The sequence below is a fragment of the Mus caroli genome, unplaced genomic scaffold (genome assembly GCF_900094665.2).
Source record: "Mus caroli unplaced genomic scaffold, CAROLI_EIJ_v1.1 scaffold_17817_1, whole genome shotgun sequence".
NCBI lineage: Eukaryota > Metazoa > Chordata > Mammalia > Rodentia > Muridae > Mus > Mus caroli.
The window spans coordinates 4,652-20,827 of record NW_018389605.1 but is presented as its reverse complement, the minus strand read 5'-3'; the positions used below and the strand labels follow the sequence as shown (position 1 = coordinate 20,827).

Below are 16,176 nucleotides of genomic sequence, written 5' to 3'. Positions count from 1 at the left end.
AAGAGAGGCCCATTGGACTTGCAAACTTTATATGCCCCAGTACAGGGGAATGCCAGGGCCAAAACGTGGGAGTGGGTGGGTACGTGAGTGTGGGGGGGAGAGTATTGCAGTCTTTTTAGATAGCATTGGAAATGTAAATGAGGAAAATACCTAATAAAAAATTAATTAAAAAAAAAAACCTATGTTCCCCCATAAGGAGAATGATGTATATCTCTGAAATATATTTTAAGGTGGGCTACATACAATGACTTTATGAATAATAATTAGGAAATCAACAATTTTTAAAGCAAGGTAGACACAAATACAGGCAATACACACATCTGGACTTCAGAACGATTAGGTGCATTGATTCTACATGCTAAAGTACAAACTGTGCTCTAGGCTCTACTCTTTCCAAATGAAATTAAAAACCACTTACCAAATACTATCAGTCAATGACTTATCAGGACTTCTGCAGACCTTCATCCCATTGGGAATACAAAGGACTCCACAGAGGATGGGAGCCACTCAGCAGATGGCACCCCCCCCCACACAGCCTTCCAACCCTAGCCCTCTCTCCCCAGCCATCCCACTCTAGCCTTCCCTGTACCTGGGATCAGCTTCAGGGCATTCTCCAGGTAGTCATCACTTGTGATGTCTTCCCCATTTAACTTCAGCTCCAGCATGAAATCCCGAACAATCCAGACAAAGTCTGGAAAGAAACTCACAAATTCTGTGGAATTCTTTATTCCATTGGGATTTGGAGAAGACTTTACTCTGATCAGCTCTGTGAGTTCTGTGACATAACTGGCACTTGGCTAAGGAAAAGGGACTTCATGCACATACTCTCATGATTCTCTTATTAAAACAAATCATCTTAAACACTCTGCTCTGCCCCATCAAAAGCCACATAGTGACAGTGCAGGGCAGTGAGTCCATATTCATTCCAGAGCACTTAATGAAATTAGTAGCTCAGATCCCAGAAGGATACTGCAGCTGCTCCAGGGCCTGGTGGTTGATGGTGCACATGCTGTTGTAGACGAAGGTGCTGCTCAGAAGCACACTTAGGGCGAAGATCCATGAGTCGTTTTTAGGATTACCCTGGAAGATATGTGAAGGAAGAGGGCTGAGCAGAACATTCCTCAGAAGAGACTTGGGTTGGTCCTGTGGTCTTGTTACTCAAGGTACTCTGGGGACCAATGAAGGAGGAACAAAAACCCTCCTCTTGGTTAAAGGACTAATGTAAGGTCAGCCTGAGAAACTTAGTGGAATCTATATCACCCAGCATACAACAAAAACTTAAAGTGAGGCACAGACCTCAATGTATGGTCAGGCACCCTGAATTTCATAAGCAAGAGGAGGGGAGAATAAACTTGAACTCATTTGCACAGGAAGACTTTCTTAACAGGATACAGATCACACAGACTCTAAAAACAACAAATAATAAATAGTGCTTTGTGATTAAGAAGGTCTTTAAAACTTATAGGTCTAATAGATGGTTAGTATCCAGAATATATACAAAACATTAAACAAACAAACAAACAAACCAAAACCTAACAGCATGTACTTCTTGGAAACCATAATAATGTCTGTGTTTGGTAACAGTATATGGGATTGATCCCCAGGTGGGGCAGCCTCTGAATAACCTTTCCTTCAGTCTCTGTTTCATACCATGTCTCCCTGTTTGCTCCCATAAGTATTGTATTACCCCTTCTAAGCCTGATATAACTGTCTCCTTAGACCACTGCCAGAGCCTGACAAACACAGAGGTAGAAGCTCTCAGCCGAACACAGGTCTGAGTACAGGGTCCACAATGAAGGGTTTAGAAAAAGGACTGAAGGAGCTGAATGAGTGTGTATCCCCATACGAAGAACTACATTATCAACCAACCAGAGCCTTCAGTTCACAGGGACTAAAGAACCAAACATGAAGGGACCCATGGCTGTGGCCACATATGTACCAGATGATTGCTTTATCTTGCATCAGTGGGAGAAGAGGTCCTTGTTCCTGTGAAGGCTCAAAGCCCCAGTGTAGGATAATTCGAGGGTGGGGAGGCAGTAGTGTGAGGTTGGTTGAGGGAGTACACTCTTAGAATCAGGGGTATGGTGGGGGATGAGAGGGAGTTTCCATTGAGGGAGAACCAGGAAAGGGGATATCATGTGAAGTGAAATTAAAGAAAATATCCAATAAAAAACTGAATATCAAGAAAATAAGTGAAAATAAATGGCCCAATTTAAAATTTGTAATAGAACTAAACATAGACATGTTCTCAAATGATGAGACACAAATGGCCAAGGAGCACATAAAAGGTGAGCCCCTCTGGTGTCCACCTGGGACACAGTCAGCAAAGGTGAGCTGCTTGCTGTTCCCTAAGATCCTCTGTCAGTCTGAAGTCTCTACCTGCCTCCCTTGGGAGTCCTGTCAGCAGCAGGATCATCCAGCAAATGCCAGGAAAACCAGATGGCTAAAGGACAGCATAAGAACACAACCAGAAAGAGCCAGAGCAATATGGTACCACCAGGACTGAGCTACCTTACCAGAGCAAGCACTGGATATCCTAACACTGCCAAAACACAAGAAAATTACTGCAAACCCAATCTTATAAAGATGATAGAGGCTTTTTAAGAGGAAATGAATAAATCCCGTAAAGAAATACAAAGAAATACAATCAAACAGGAAATGGATAAAAACTGTTCAAGACCTGGAAATGGAAATAGAAGCAACAAAGGAAACACAAACTGAGGGAATCCTGGAGATGGAAAACCTAGGGACGAGAACAGCAACAACAGATGCAAACATCACCAAGAGAATACAAGACATGGAAGAGGAAATCTCAGGATATAGAAGATAAAATTGTAGAAACTGATTCATCAATGGGCCAGATGGTTTTAGTGCAGAATTCTACCAAACTCTCAAATATAAACTAATACATACACTCCTCAAACTTCCACAAAATGAAAACAGATGGAACATTGCTAAACTCATTCTATACGATCAATGTCACCATGATACCTAAATCCACAGAAACACTCACCAAAGTAAGAATTAGACCAATTTCCCTTAAAAACATTGGTGCAAAAATAATCAATAAAATACTCACAAACCAAACCCAAGAACACATCAAAATTATCATCCACCATGATCAAGTAGGTTTCATCCCAGAGATACAGGGATGTCTCAACATACAAAAATCCATCAATGTAATACAACATAATAAACAAACTGAAATTTAAAAAAATGATACTATCACATCATTAGTTGTTGGAAATAGCCTTTGACAAAATCCAACATCACTTCATGATAAAAGTCTTGGAGATATCAGGGTTAAAATTTCCATACCTAAAAATAATATACAGCAAGCCAATAACCAACATCAAATTAAATGGAGACAAAGTTAAAGCAATTCTACTAAAATAAGTAACAAGACAAGGCTGTCTACTATAGTACCTGGAGTTCTACCTAGATCAACAAGAAAATTAAAGGCGATCAAGGGGATACAAATTGAAAAGGGAGATGGCAAAACACCATTATTTGTAGATGATATGATAATATACATGAGTGGCTCTAAAAATTCCATGAGGGAACCTAGACAGCTGATAAGCACTTTCAGTGAAGTGGATAAGGACAAGGTTAACTACAATATGTCAGTAGGCCTCCTAAATACAAATGACAGACTGAGAAAAGAAACAGGAAAATACTACCTTTTACAATAGTCTTAGGTAATATAAAATATCTTGGTGTAACACTAACCAAGCAAGTGAAAGACTTGTATGGCACAAATGCCAACCCTTTGAAGAAAGAAACTGTAGAAGGTATCAGAAGATAGAAAGATCTCTCCTACTCATGGATCGATAGGATTAAGCAAGTGAAAATGGACATTCTCTGAAAAGCAATCTACAGATTTAATGCAGTTCTCATCAAAATTCCAACACAATTCTTTCCAAACCTTTAAAGAGAAATTCTCAAATTCATTTGAAAAAAAAAAAAACTAAAGATAGCAAAAACAGCTCTGTATAATAAAAGAACTTATGGAGGTATCAGCATTCCTGATTTCAAGCCATTGCTATCATTATAGAGCAATAGTAATAAAAACCACATGGTATTGTCATAAAAACAGATTGATCAGTGGAATAGAATCAAAGACCCAGAGATAGATCCACATACTTAGAGACACTTGGTTTTTTACAAGGAAACCAAAACCATACAATGGAAAAAAGGAAAGCATCTTCAACAAATGGTGTATTTAGAAGAATGAAAATAGTGTACAAAACTCAAGTCCAAATGGGTCCAAGACCTGCACATAAAACTGGATATACTAAATCTAATAGAAGAGAAAGTAGGGAATATCCTTGAACAAACTGATTCAGGAGACAACTTCCTAAATAGAATACCCACAGCTCAGGCACTAAGGCCAACAATCAATAAATGTGACCTCATGAATTTCAAAAGCTTCTGCAAAGCAAAGGACACCATCAGTAGGACAAAATGTCAACCTACAGAATGGGAAAAGACCTTCACCATCCCTATATCTGACAGAGGGATAATGTTCAAAATAAATGAAAAACTCAAGAAATTAAACATGAGCAAACTAAATAACCTAATCTAAAAATGAAGTACAGATCTAAACAGAGAATTCTCAACAGAGGAATCTCTAATCTCCAATAAACACTTAAAGAAATGTCTAGTGTCCTCAGTCATGAAGAAATGCAAATCAAATGACTGAGATTCCATCTTACACCTGTCAGTATGGTGAAGATCAAAAACACAAGGGACAGTACATGCTGGTGAGGACATGTAGCAAGGGGAACACTCCTCCATTGCTGGTGGGAATAGAAAAATGCACAACCATTTCAGAAATCAATATGTTGGTTGCTCAGAAAACTGGGAATAGTTCTACCTCGAGACTAAGCTATATCCTTCCTGGGCATATGCCCTGGGACTGTGCAACCAGGCCTTGGTCCAGATCCAGGAAGTGAACCATGACCCAGAGTTAAGGTCCTAAAGAGCTTTATAAGCTCATGATCTAGTTACACCTGTGACAGGTTAGTTCACCAATCAGGATTTAGGGACAGTGTGATTTCCTTAGGCACAAGTCTTTATTGTACACGTATCCTGCTTCCATTGGATGGGGTATTCAGCTGTGGCAACGGACTTGCCCTCTCTAATATTCATTTCCTAACTTGTATACCAGGATTCGACTTGTCTTGCCTCACATTCGTGTCTTAACTTGCCTACCAGGATGTCAGTTGTGGGGTAGTGGGCTATGCAAAGACAGTCTGGTCTCCAGTCGAGCTGAGGTTGTGAACCCAGGAGAAACCCAATGGTGATAATTCACCTACATGGGATGGAAGCCGTTTCCTCATGTCTCCTGGAACCCTGGCTCCTGTTGAAGTTACCACCCTCACAGTCCCCACAAGAGAAGCATGTGGCTAGTAGTCATGTAGACAATGTCCCAAGCTTCTGACCTTCAGGCTAGCTCCTCACAGTCACCTAACAACAGTAAGATATCAGCCCACTATAAGAGGGGCTGTTTGACTGCACCTCATGCTCTCCTTTCACTCTCTTACTCTTCTCTCCCTCTTACTCTCTGAAGCTTTTACTTTCCTTACTCTCTCTTACTCTCTTTCTCTCTCTTACTCCCTAAGTTTTTCACCTCTCTCTAACCTCTTAGTCTCTAACCTTCCTTCTCTCTCTCCCATTCTCCCTTTTCTCCTCTTGGTAATGGCCATTCTATCTCTCGCTTTTACCTTCTCTCTTTCCCCTGCCTTTAAAGCTCTAAAACTATAGACTGTCTCTGTTCATCAAGGCCTGCTGTGCTTGGACGATGGGATAGGCTTTCTCCTAATGAGCTTTTTCTAATCTCTGGTCAGAAGGCCTTCCTGTGGTCCAGCCATGGACCAGAATAAGGACTCTCACGTGAGTGGGAACCTCTCTCCCTCTGCCCTCTGTCCCATAATTCCAGGTACAAGGGTGTCGCCCCGGGGCCCCTGGTACTGGGGACTGCCCCTTGTCCACCCCCTGCTATGTAGAGTCAGTGGCTTAGATGCCTATCCAGGGCTAAGTGGAAAGCGTCCGGCAGCCCCCCCCCCCCGTGTCTGCGTGTCCAGAGCATATGAGGAACTCTGGCCAGACATGGGCTCTTTTCCTACCCCCTATCCCCCTACATCCCCATACCCCACAGTCAGTTACCCAAGTATATGACTCTTTCTGCCAAGTAGGTTTTCAATTCTCAGGGAGGTCTTGGGAACTAAAATTTTCTAAGCCATTACACAAAACGGAAGTCTTATTCCAAATAGTTTCTGATATTGGTGCAGACATCTCTCCTAGGTTGGTATCTATCCCAGGGGAGGCTTGTATCATAGAAGCTTATACACTAGTGCAGGAAATGCTGCTGGGTGCTTGGTTCAGGTCCAAGTTTATTGTAGGTAACTATACAAAGCAGTTCTACTGATTTCTATCATGATTGGTTTCCAAAGGCACAGAATATATAATCAACTTGGCATTAGAAAGTTTCCTAGAAACAGCAGAAAAATAAACATGTTTCCTGATAATGGCAAGCTAGCCAGGTTAATGTTACCTAGACCTTAACCTTTTTACCTAGGCCTTAACATTTCATCTGGATATTAATATTTTACCTAGGACTTGTCAGAAAATGTCATCCTGAGTGAAGTAACCCAGATCCAGAAAGATACCCATGCTATGTGTTCACTTATAAGTAGATACTAGCCATAAAGTACAGGATACCCATGCTATAATCCACAGACCCAAAGAAGCTAAGTAATAAGGAGGGCCCAGGGCAGGATGCTTGACTCTCACTCAGAAGGAGACATAAATTAGAAATCAGACGTAGATGGAGAGAGGGAACTGGGTGGGAAAGGGGATGGGGATGGGAAGAACAGGGTTGGGGAATCAGGTGTGAAAATCATATGTGGGGATCAGGTGTGGGGGATCAGGTGCGCAGCAGTTCAGTTGTAGGGGATTGGGTGTGGGGGATAAGAGGGGTGGGAGAAAGTGAAGGTAAAACTTAGGGAGAAGCATTTCTTGGACAAGCTGGACACAAGATAAGGGAGATTCCTAGGAGGATACAGGGGTGACCCTAGCTGAGACTCCTAGCAGGGAGGGATATAGAGCCTGAAATGGCTACCTCATGTAGGCAGGCAGCACTTCTAGTGGCAGGAGGGAATGCCAACCCAAACTATGTCCTGTCTTCAAGATTTGCAGGTATAAAGATGTAGCAGAGATTGAAGGAATAACTAACCAATGACTGGCCCATCTTGAGACCTACCCTAAGGGAGACAGTAAACTCTTGGCACTATATTCTACTATGCTTGCAGACTGGAGCCTAGGCTAATTGTCATCTGAGAGGCTTCACCCAGCAGCCAATGAAAACAGATGTAGAGACTCATATCAAAACATGAAGCAGAGCTTAGTGAGTTTTGTTGAAGAGTCAGGGATTATGACTGAGGGAGTTTGAGTGGTCAAGAATACCAGATGAAGACCTACAGGGTCAACTAAGCTATGCCTATGGTGGCTCACAGAGGCTGAACCATCAACCAAAGAGCATGCAGGGACTGGACCTAGGGCCCCTACACATTTGGAGCAGATGTGCAGCTTAGTCTTCATGTGGTCCCTTAACAACTGGAACAGGTGCTGTTTCTAACTATTGTCTTCCTTTGGATACCGTTTTCCTAGCTTGACTGCCTGGTTGGCCCTCACTAGGAAAGGATGTGTTTAGACCTGACAGGACTTGATGTGATAGGGTGGGGTGGTGCCTGGTGAGGAGGGGGCTCCCTTTCTCTGGCAAGAAAGGGAGTGCAGAATGAGTAAGGGTTTGGAGGGTGGGGCTGGGGGGGTAGAGGGTGGAAGATGATGCAATCGGGATGTAAAGTGAATAAATAAATGGGAGAAAAAAGAGATCCACCATGGAACCGTGAGTTATTAGTGCTTTGGGACTTCATCCTATGACAGTTAAAATGTCCACATGCAATAAAGCAAGTGATAAGGCATGCTTAAGTACTGAGACACATGGGAGCTCCTAGAGACTGTGACAGCAAGCACAAGACATGCACAGGTTCAAACTAGACACTGACAAGGGAAGTAGACATGAAGGCTAAGGAAGGATGATGTTAAAAATATGATTGTTGCTTGACAAATGGTTTCTAAGTACTTATAAATATGCTACTTGTGTTAGCATGCTGTCTAACTCCACCCCACAGTTGAAGGAAGATGAAATATTGTAACGTGTGAGTTGTTTAGGAGCCCTCTACCCCGGCCTGGGACTGAGAACAAAGCAGAACAGCCCCCAGGCATGCCAGGGCAGGGCTGTTGTTAAGGCATTCCTAAGAACATCTTGACTGTAAAGATGAAAAGGTATGCAAGGACCAGCGGGGCTATATTATCTGAGTCAACACCATCTGGTCGGAACCTCCCCTCTGTCTACTGCCCCTTGATGCCAGGTAAAGTCATGCATCAACTGGTTGCTATGTGAACAAAGATAAGCCCCCAGCCCACAGGAACAAAGTCCTGATCTTTGTAACCTTTCTGTTAATGTTTGAAAAAACCAATAGAAGGTTGCTATGCTGAATTCCACACCCCTAAGCCCCTTACCCATAAAAACCCCTAGCTTTCCAGCCTTGGGGCCGATATCCGTTATCTCCTGTGTGGGATGCATGTCGGTCCGGAGCTCCGTAATTAAACGTCCTCATGTAATTACATCAAAAGTTGGTCCTTCGTGATTTTTTGGGTGCACACCAATCAGAAATTGGGTGGGGGGTTCCCCACTAGATCTAACACATTTACCTGGCAACAGCCAGGTATGCTCCTTTCCAGTTACCTGCAACAGCAAGGAAGGCCTGCTGTACTATAAAAGGGGCTGCTTTAACAATCTTCTCTCTCTTGCCTCTCTCCCTCTTAATATCTTGCCTCTCCCTCTTGCTCCTCCCCTCTCCCCATTCCCAACAGAACAGCATCACACTCAATAGCCAAGGCATGGACTCATCATTAAGTAGATGTGGACAAAGAAAGCATAGAACATGTCCAATGGATTCTGACACAGAATAAGAAAGAAGGAAGGAAGGGAGGGAGGGAGGGAGGGAGGGAGGGAGGGAGGGAGGGAGGAAGGAAGGAAGGAAGGAAGGAAGGAAGGAAGGAAGGAAGGAAGGAAGGAAGGAAAGAAGGAAGGAAGGAAGGAGAGATAGGCAGGAAGGAAGGAGAGATAGGCAGGAAGGAAGGAGAGATAGGCAGGAAGGGATGAAAGAAGGTAAGGACAGAAAGACATGAGTTAGGAAAAGAAGGAAGGATAGACAGATAGAAAGGAAAAAAGAAGGAAGGAAGGAAGGAAAAATGAAAGGAAGGATGGAGAGGTAGGCCGGAAGGGATGAAAGAAGGTAAGGACAGAAAGACATGAAGCAAGAAAAGAAGGAAGGATAGACAGATAGAAAGGAAAAAAGAAGGAAGGAAGGAAAGAAGGAAGGAAAAAAGGAAGGAAGGAAGGAAAAAAGGAAGGAAGGAAGGAACGAACGAACGAAGGAACGAAGGAACGAAGGACAAACAGACAGGAAGAAAGGAAGGAAGGAATCCTGTGTTGGAAATGTGTGAATGAGTATAGCATGCATCTAGAAAAATAAAATGACCAGCACAGAAAGACAAATGCCACAAGATCCAACTCACATACAAAACTAATAACGTTGAACAGAAATAACACAGTGCTGGTTCCCAGTGTCCAGAGAAGGGCAGCACTTCAGAAGATTCTGGACAAAAATCTATTCAGTTACATAATAAAATTAACAGAAAGCATGAAACACTTAGAATAAAAATTGGGTTTCTAGTCATTACTATGCATAACAGCAATGTTAGCTATGGCACAAAAAGTATGAGAAACAAAATCAAAATTAGACAAGTGGGCAGAACCTGACTAAAAGCTTCTTGCCAGAAAACAAAATAACCAATCAACACAACACAAGGCTTTTATCCTGTAAGTTTGTTGTTGTTGTTGTTGTTGTTGTTGTTCATGGTGGTGGTGGTGGTTGTGGTTCTTTTGCAGCTCTCAAGAATTAAACCACAAACCAAAGGGTACACATGGAAGTCCCTGTGGCTCCAGCCGCATATGCAGCAGAAGATGGCCTTTCCTGACATCAATGGGAGGAGAGGCCCGTGGTCCAGTGAAGCCTCAATGATAACTCAGCCTGGAGGAATGCCAGGGCACTGAGGTGAAAGTGGGTGGGAGAGCACCCTCATAGAAGCAGGGGGAGGGCAAGAAGATAGGGTATTTGGGGAGGGAAAACTGGGAATTTACATTACTTTGAAATGTAAATAAATAAAATAGCCAAATAAATAAATAAATAAGAATTCCCAGCATGCCCTCCCTATGGACTATTGATAAGTTTTACCATTTTCTTAAAAAATGTAAATCTGAGGGTTGTTCAGATGTCTGAATGGTAAGAATACTTGCTGTTCTTCCAAAGGACTGGAGTGTGGTTCTCGACATCCATGTCAGGTAGCTTCTAACTTTCTGTAACTCTAGCTGTGGCCTCTGACCCCCAAGGATGCCTGTACTCACATGCAGAAACACACACTACACATAAGAAAACTAACAAAAATATATCTTTCAAAAATAAAAATATAATTCCTTAACCCCATCCCCAAAATGTACCCTTGGCATCTCAGAAGACAGGTCAGAAGCCATTCTTCACCCACTGAGATGAGCAGATGCCACCCACCTTCTCAGCAAATTGTCCTTACACATCACTGCTCCTAGTAGAAGTGACACTGTGCTGCCTGGGTCACCTTTCAGAACAGAAGGCCTTGTTCTTCTAGCAATACTCACAAGGCAGCACTTTGAATGACAAAGGCTTCCAGAAAAGACTTCCAGGAATAGAGAGGCAACAGGGATGGAGATCCAGCATCCTTGACCCAACACAGACCAGGTCACAAGTTCCAGCCACAGCTTTCCCTCTGTAGACTGACAGATAAGAGGCTGGCCCCTGATAGTTCTTGCCTCTCTCCCTACTGATTCTTTCCAGTTCCTGGACTATATCAGAGTAAACCCACATGGGATTCTTAGAGAATCTAGGAACTTTTTTGGAAGGAAGAACCTTTATTCTGTTCACTAAAATCTAACTAACTACTATGCCTTAAACCCAGCAATTTTAATTGTTGAATAAACTTCTATTAAACAGAATCTAATCATTCAACCAAATAGCAAGACATAAAAGCATGTTTTGCCTATTAAGATACATGTCACTTTATCTGAGAGTGAAGTCTAAGTAGAGCACTCTTTATCTCACTGGTTGCAGTTCAGTCATAATTCACACACAGATCAGAGTTAGATAACAAGGGCATAGAATGGCCAGCCCTAGCCTCATCCTACCTTTTCCACATCCCCCAGGCCCTCGGTGTCCAGGAGGACCAGGGTGTGCTCTGGCTTGGTGGGGTGTGGCATGCACCACATCCAGATGCCCTTGGTCTGAGACTGCACGGTGGAGCCCAGAGGGAAGCCTGAAGGGAAGAGAGGAGGAGGAAGGTCAGGATGTGAGTGTCCTGCACAGGCAGCCTTGTGTGCTAAACCCTCAGTGCCCAGCTGCCAGCATTATTGTGAGGGATTCTGAAGGTTTTAGGACTTGAAGCCCAGTGGAGGATGCAGGTAACTAGAGAAGGGATTTTGAAGGTTATAACTCAGTTTCCATTTCCTTCCTCAGTTTCTGCCTGCCTCTTCTGTGAAGCCAGTTCCAATATCAATGAACCAAGAACTATGTAGTAAAATAAGTCAGGATAAGTGCCTCCTCATTAAGGTTTCCTCTTGAGTTTTTTGGTCACAGCCTTGAAAAAGTACAAAGAGGGGGCTATGCCTGTGAAGACTGGCTGTAGTAGCAGAATGGAGGGAGTGTTGTACCTCAGCCCTTGAAATGAAGCCCCATCTCCCCTCAATAAGGCTTTCCTTTATAAATGATAGATTCCAAGCTATAAGAAGCATTTAATCAGAGAATGAAGCCACACAGGGGCTCCAGAAGGAAATAAAGAGGCACCCACAAGGCAGAAATCATGGAGCTCTCTGGCAACTGCACAGAGTATTTGGAGCAGCCATGGTTGTACACACCTGCAATCCCTATATGCAGGAGACAANCATNGGNGGGTTNCCTNTNGTTTAAGAGCCACTAGGACCCCATGGCTAGAGCCAGGCCCACCAACAAGACTTCTAAAAAAAAAAAAAAAAAAAAAAAAAGGAAATGGTTTCGATAGTTTTTGCACCCAGAATGATTAAAGACAGAAGTGTGCTGCTATAAAATTGTATAAAGTCCTTTTTGAAGTTTATTCAAGACATTTATTTCTATGTAAACTATTCATGAATTTACTTATTTCATTTAATGAATATGAGAATTTTGCTAGTATATATATGAGTATACTGTGAGCATGCCTGGTGCCTATTGTAGCCAAAAAATGAGCATCAGTTTCTTTCAGGTTGGACTTTCAAAAAATATAAGTCACCCTGTGGGTGTGCAGACCCAAACCTTGCCTGCCTGAGCAACCAGTGCTCTTAGCCACTGAACCAACTCTCCATCTCTACCTATCAGAGATTTTTAAACTCTTAAGTATTCAAAGACAAAGAACTGGGGCGCAGGATCCCATTGTTCTAGGCATCAGAAAAGTTCTCATCATGAGCACTCAGAAGGGAGATTTTCTTTAACAGAATGGAAGGGAAGAGCACAGGAGAGATTATTGGGGAGCATAAAAGAAGGGATTGAATTTAGCAGGAGAGGGTGGTTTTGCTAAAAAGGAGTTCTGCTGTCCAATGTTATAATTGGGAATAAGAATTAAGGAAATGTGACAGAGACAGTCAAACCTTTGGGTGGTACCCAGCGTGCCACTCACCGTGATTCTGTCCTGCCAGACAGTTCATCAAATAGGACTTCCCTGTACGGTACAATCCAACAATAGCCACGACTACCACTGGCTGAGAAATCTTGTTCAGAACTTCTATGGCTTCCTGGTTCACGGACAGCTGTTCATTGTGGTTTTCCACAAGACAAATGGGAGCCATTTGTGGTTGGGTCATAGCAATCTGCCAACGGAGATGAATCTATAATAGGAGAAAGTGTAAAGTCATTCTCTGCCTCACAGACACCCAATGGCTCAGCAGCTAAGACCAGTTGGTGACCTTTGTAGATTTCCTCTTTGCAGGGGGTAGCCTCCCATGGCAGTGTGTAACCTCGAGTCTGCAGTGGCCTCCTTCTCTTTCTTCATTATTCTTCAATGTTCTAAAGAAGATTTGGTAACACATGGGCTGCTCTCATGTACAAAGTTTTAATTCAATGAAATAAAAGCCTAACAATAGCGACCTTCCTCAAGGCAAATACATGCTCTATGATAATCTCTGTAATGTGCACTTTTCATATGTGACCTCAAAAGCCCGAAAATACTTACTTGTTACAGATTATTCCAACCATGCTGCTAATGAGAAAAGCAAGTTTCCAAAACATAACAACCCAGCAAAATGGCAGACTGGTGGGCTNNAGGCCGTTGGTATCTCCATGAATAGANTTNAAATGGCTGAAAATATGTAGAAACTGTGAACAATTCCCATGAATTACACAAACACTGAGATGTGCAGCTGAATAAAGGGTGGGAATTACAAGAGTCCTTGTTTGTCTTTTTACTGCCTACCTCTGCCCTACCTGACAAATGTTCAGTCTGCAAGAAGCAACACAGAGNTTAACTGCAACAGGCTAACCTGGGGCTACCCTGATCTCACTTTCACCTAACTTGTGTTTCAAGTAGGATTATTTCTTGAACATAAATACAAAATCTCAACATGAACAAAGAAATAGAAAAACAGACTTTGTAAGATTAAGGACTTTTGTGTACCAGAGCATTCTATAAAGACTGTAAAAAGTCAATGCAAGAATGGGTGAAGACGACCTGAAGTAAATCACATGTGTGATAAAGGGTTACTATTTTAAACAAAGTAGTAATACATTTCATCATAGACAACTCAGTTCTAAACTGAGAAAAGCACTGGGTTGAAATCTCTGCCGAGATTTACAAATGTCCATGAGCATACTATGAGGATAGTGCTCAATATTGGAAATCACTTTGCACGAGAAAACTATAAAATTTAAAAGTAAATGTATTTGAAAAAGATGTAATTACAAACTGGGAAGTACCAGGGTGAAAGGTGAAGTGTTTCTGTTCCCAGGACAGAATGGCAATCAGGCTTTATTAGGGAAACATGGATGCAAAATGAACAAACATTTCATTACAATATTTTTGTTTTGCCAGGATGGAGGACCTAGTGTAAGAGTCTAGAGTCACATGATCATGTGTGATTTGGATTCTTAGAGCTCACTGAGGCTGAGGGTTGCTATGGGTTAACACACATATTTCTTTGAAATGGTTTGCTTAGTTTTGCTGATGTTAGCAGTTTAAGCTTAAATGAAGTTATTTTAAGAGCTACTTGGTTTTGTTGCTCAACAATTCTTCAGACCCAGTGTTCATTATAACAGGGCTTTGAAAAACATTGAGGAAGTGCCAATCAAACCACAAAGCATCACTTCATACCCACAAGGACAGCTACCACACAAGGACAGCTACCAGACAAAGCAAAAACAAATACATATAACCCGGAATTTAAACAACTCAGGTGTCAGTCTTCTGCAGCTAAGAACACAGAATATTACCTCACGGGAAACAGTCCTGGTTTCTGAGAAAATATATAGTTATGTTTGACCTAAAAGCTCTTCTTTGATTACAACACAAACAAACTAGAAAACAAGGACTTGGATGAACCTTTGAGCTGTATTGATCGTGGCAGCTGTATTTACAATACCCACAATGTGGACACAGCCCAGTCTCCCACTAACAGATCACCAACAGATGCATACATTAACACAGTCTGATAGCATGCACAATAGAATATTATTCAGCAAGAAAAAGGAATAAAATTCTACTGCAGACTTCTTTATAGACCTTCATAGACTTGAGGCTATCCATGAATCCCTGCAGACCAGACAACACATAACCTGCTTTCCCTGCTCTGCCTTTAGTGCCAGATGAGCATGAAGACATTATGCCAAGGAAGGAGAATGTGCAGAATCCTAAAAAGTTAGATAGAGGTGACGTCTCTTAACTCCAGAAACCAGGCTCTCTGCAGCTTAGTCCCATGTATGAGATAAGACTAGCAGCCCAAACAAAATGCACATAGCACTACGTGATCTCTACATCTCATACAACCTAAACATCAAGAGAGAACTGGACTATCTTCTTACACTTAATACAAAGTCAGTGAGGTAGGAACTAAGTTATTTCCTGATAGAGGTTTGCCAAGCTCTTGTGCTGAATTTTCCTCACAAGGTTCCTCCACAGAAAGACTTTCCTCTGACTACAGTTGCCTGTGAACCAGGGAAGGAGCTGCTGCTGAGGTCCCAGCTGAGGCAGGACCAGGGCTCTTCCCACAGCTTCTCCAACAGAGCAGGGCAGCCAGCTGTGTCAGGCTGCCACTTTGTAGCTGTCTTCAATCAGAGGAAAGAAACTGACCTCCTAGACCTAAAGCCAGCCACAGCCCCCTGCAGACCAGAGAGCTCAGAACCTGCCTCCCTTCCCTTCCCTCAGTTGCCACTTTGACTTGGAAATCAAGCTGAGGTCCTGACTAAGTTGCTCCTTAAAGAAAGGAAAAGTAAATGTACCTGGTCCCACAGCACAGGTCCAAGTGCAGTTCTCAGCTGCTGCTGCCTCCTCAGGCTCACTTCTGCTCTCCTCCCTCCTGCTCTCTTTGCTCCTTTTTTATGTGAGCTCACACACACACACACACACACACACACACACAATGGAAAGAAATCACATGCTGCAGCAGAAACAAAACTGAAAGTAAAGTAGAATAAGGCCAATGGTAACTTAGCCAAGGCTGGGGTTGGGAGGGAGGTCAGAGATTCCTGGCTGAAAGAAAAGTCAGCGAGATACTCTGTTGCAATCAAGGGACAGCAGGCCTCCACTCTGGAATGTGTTTACTTTCTCTTTCCTTTGAACCCATCTCCAGTTTCTTCCAGCCTTCTTGGCACAGATAAAGCACAGTAAACCCAGGCCCCCATCAGTGGAAATACACAATCTGGGAGGATTGCAAGTGTGCTTCTCTCAGGGGAAATCCCTGGTGCTTCCTGATCAAAGAGCTTTAATGTTTTAACCATGTGTTTTCTAAAACAGGAACCA

General features: G+C 42.7%; 1 protein-coding gene across 1 annotated transcript; it reads right to left on the bottom strand.

Moving 5' to 3' along the window:
• Positions 1-545: 545 nt before the first annotated feature.
• Positions 546-15,761, bottom strand: LOC110288190 (guanylate-binding protein 6-like). The gene is made up of 5 exons (XM_021154610.2): positions 15,657-15,761; positions 12,847-13,054; positions 11,348-11,475; positions 971-1,080; positions 546-786 (listed from the first exon to the last, which is right to left on the bottom strand). Exons 2-5 carry the CDS (start codon positions 13,028-13,030, stop codon positions 546-548), a joined length of 663 nt encoding a protein of 220 aa, XP_021010269.2. The 5' UTR covers positions 13,031-13,054; positions 15,657-15,761.
• Positions 15,762-16,176: the final 415 nt, after the last annotated feature.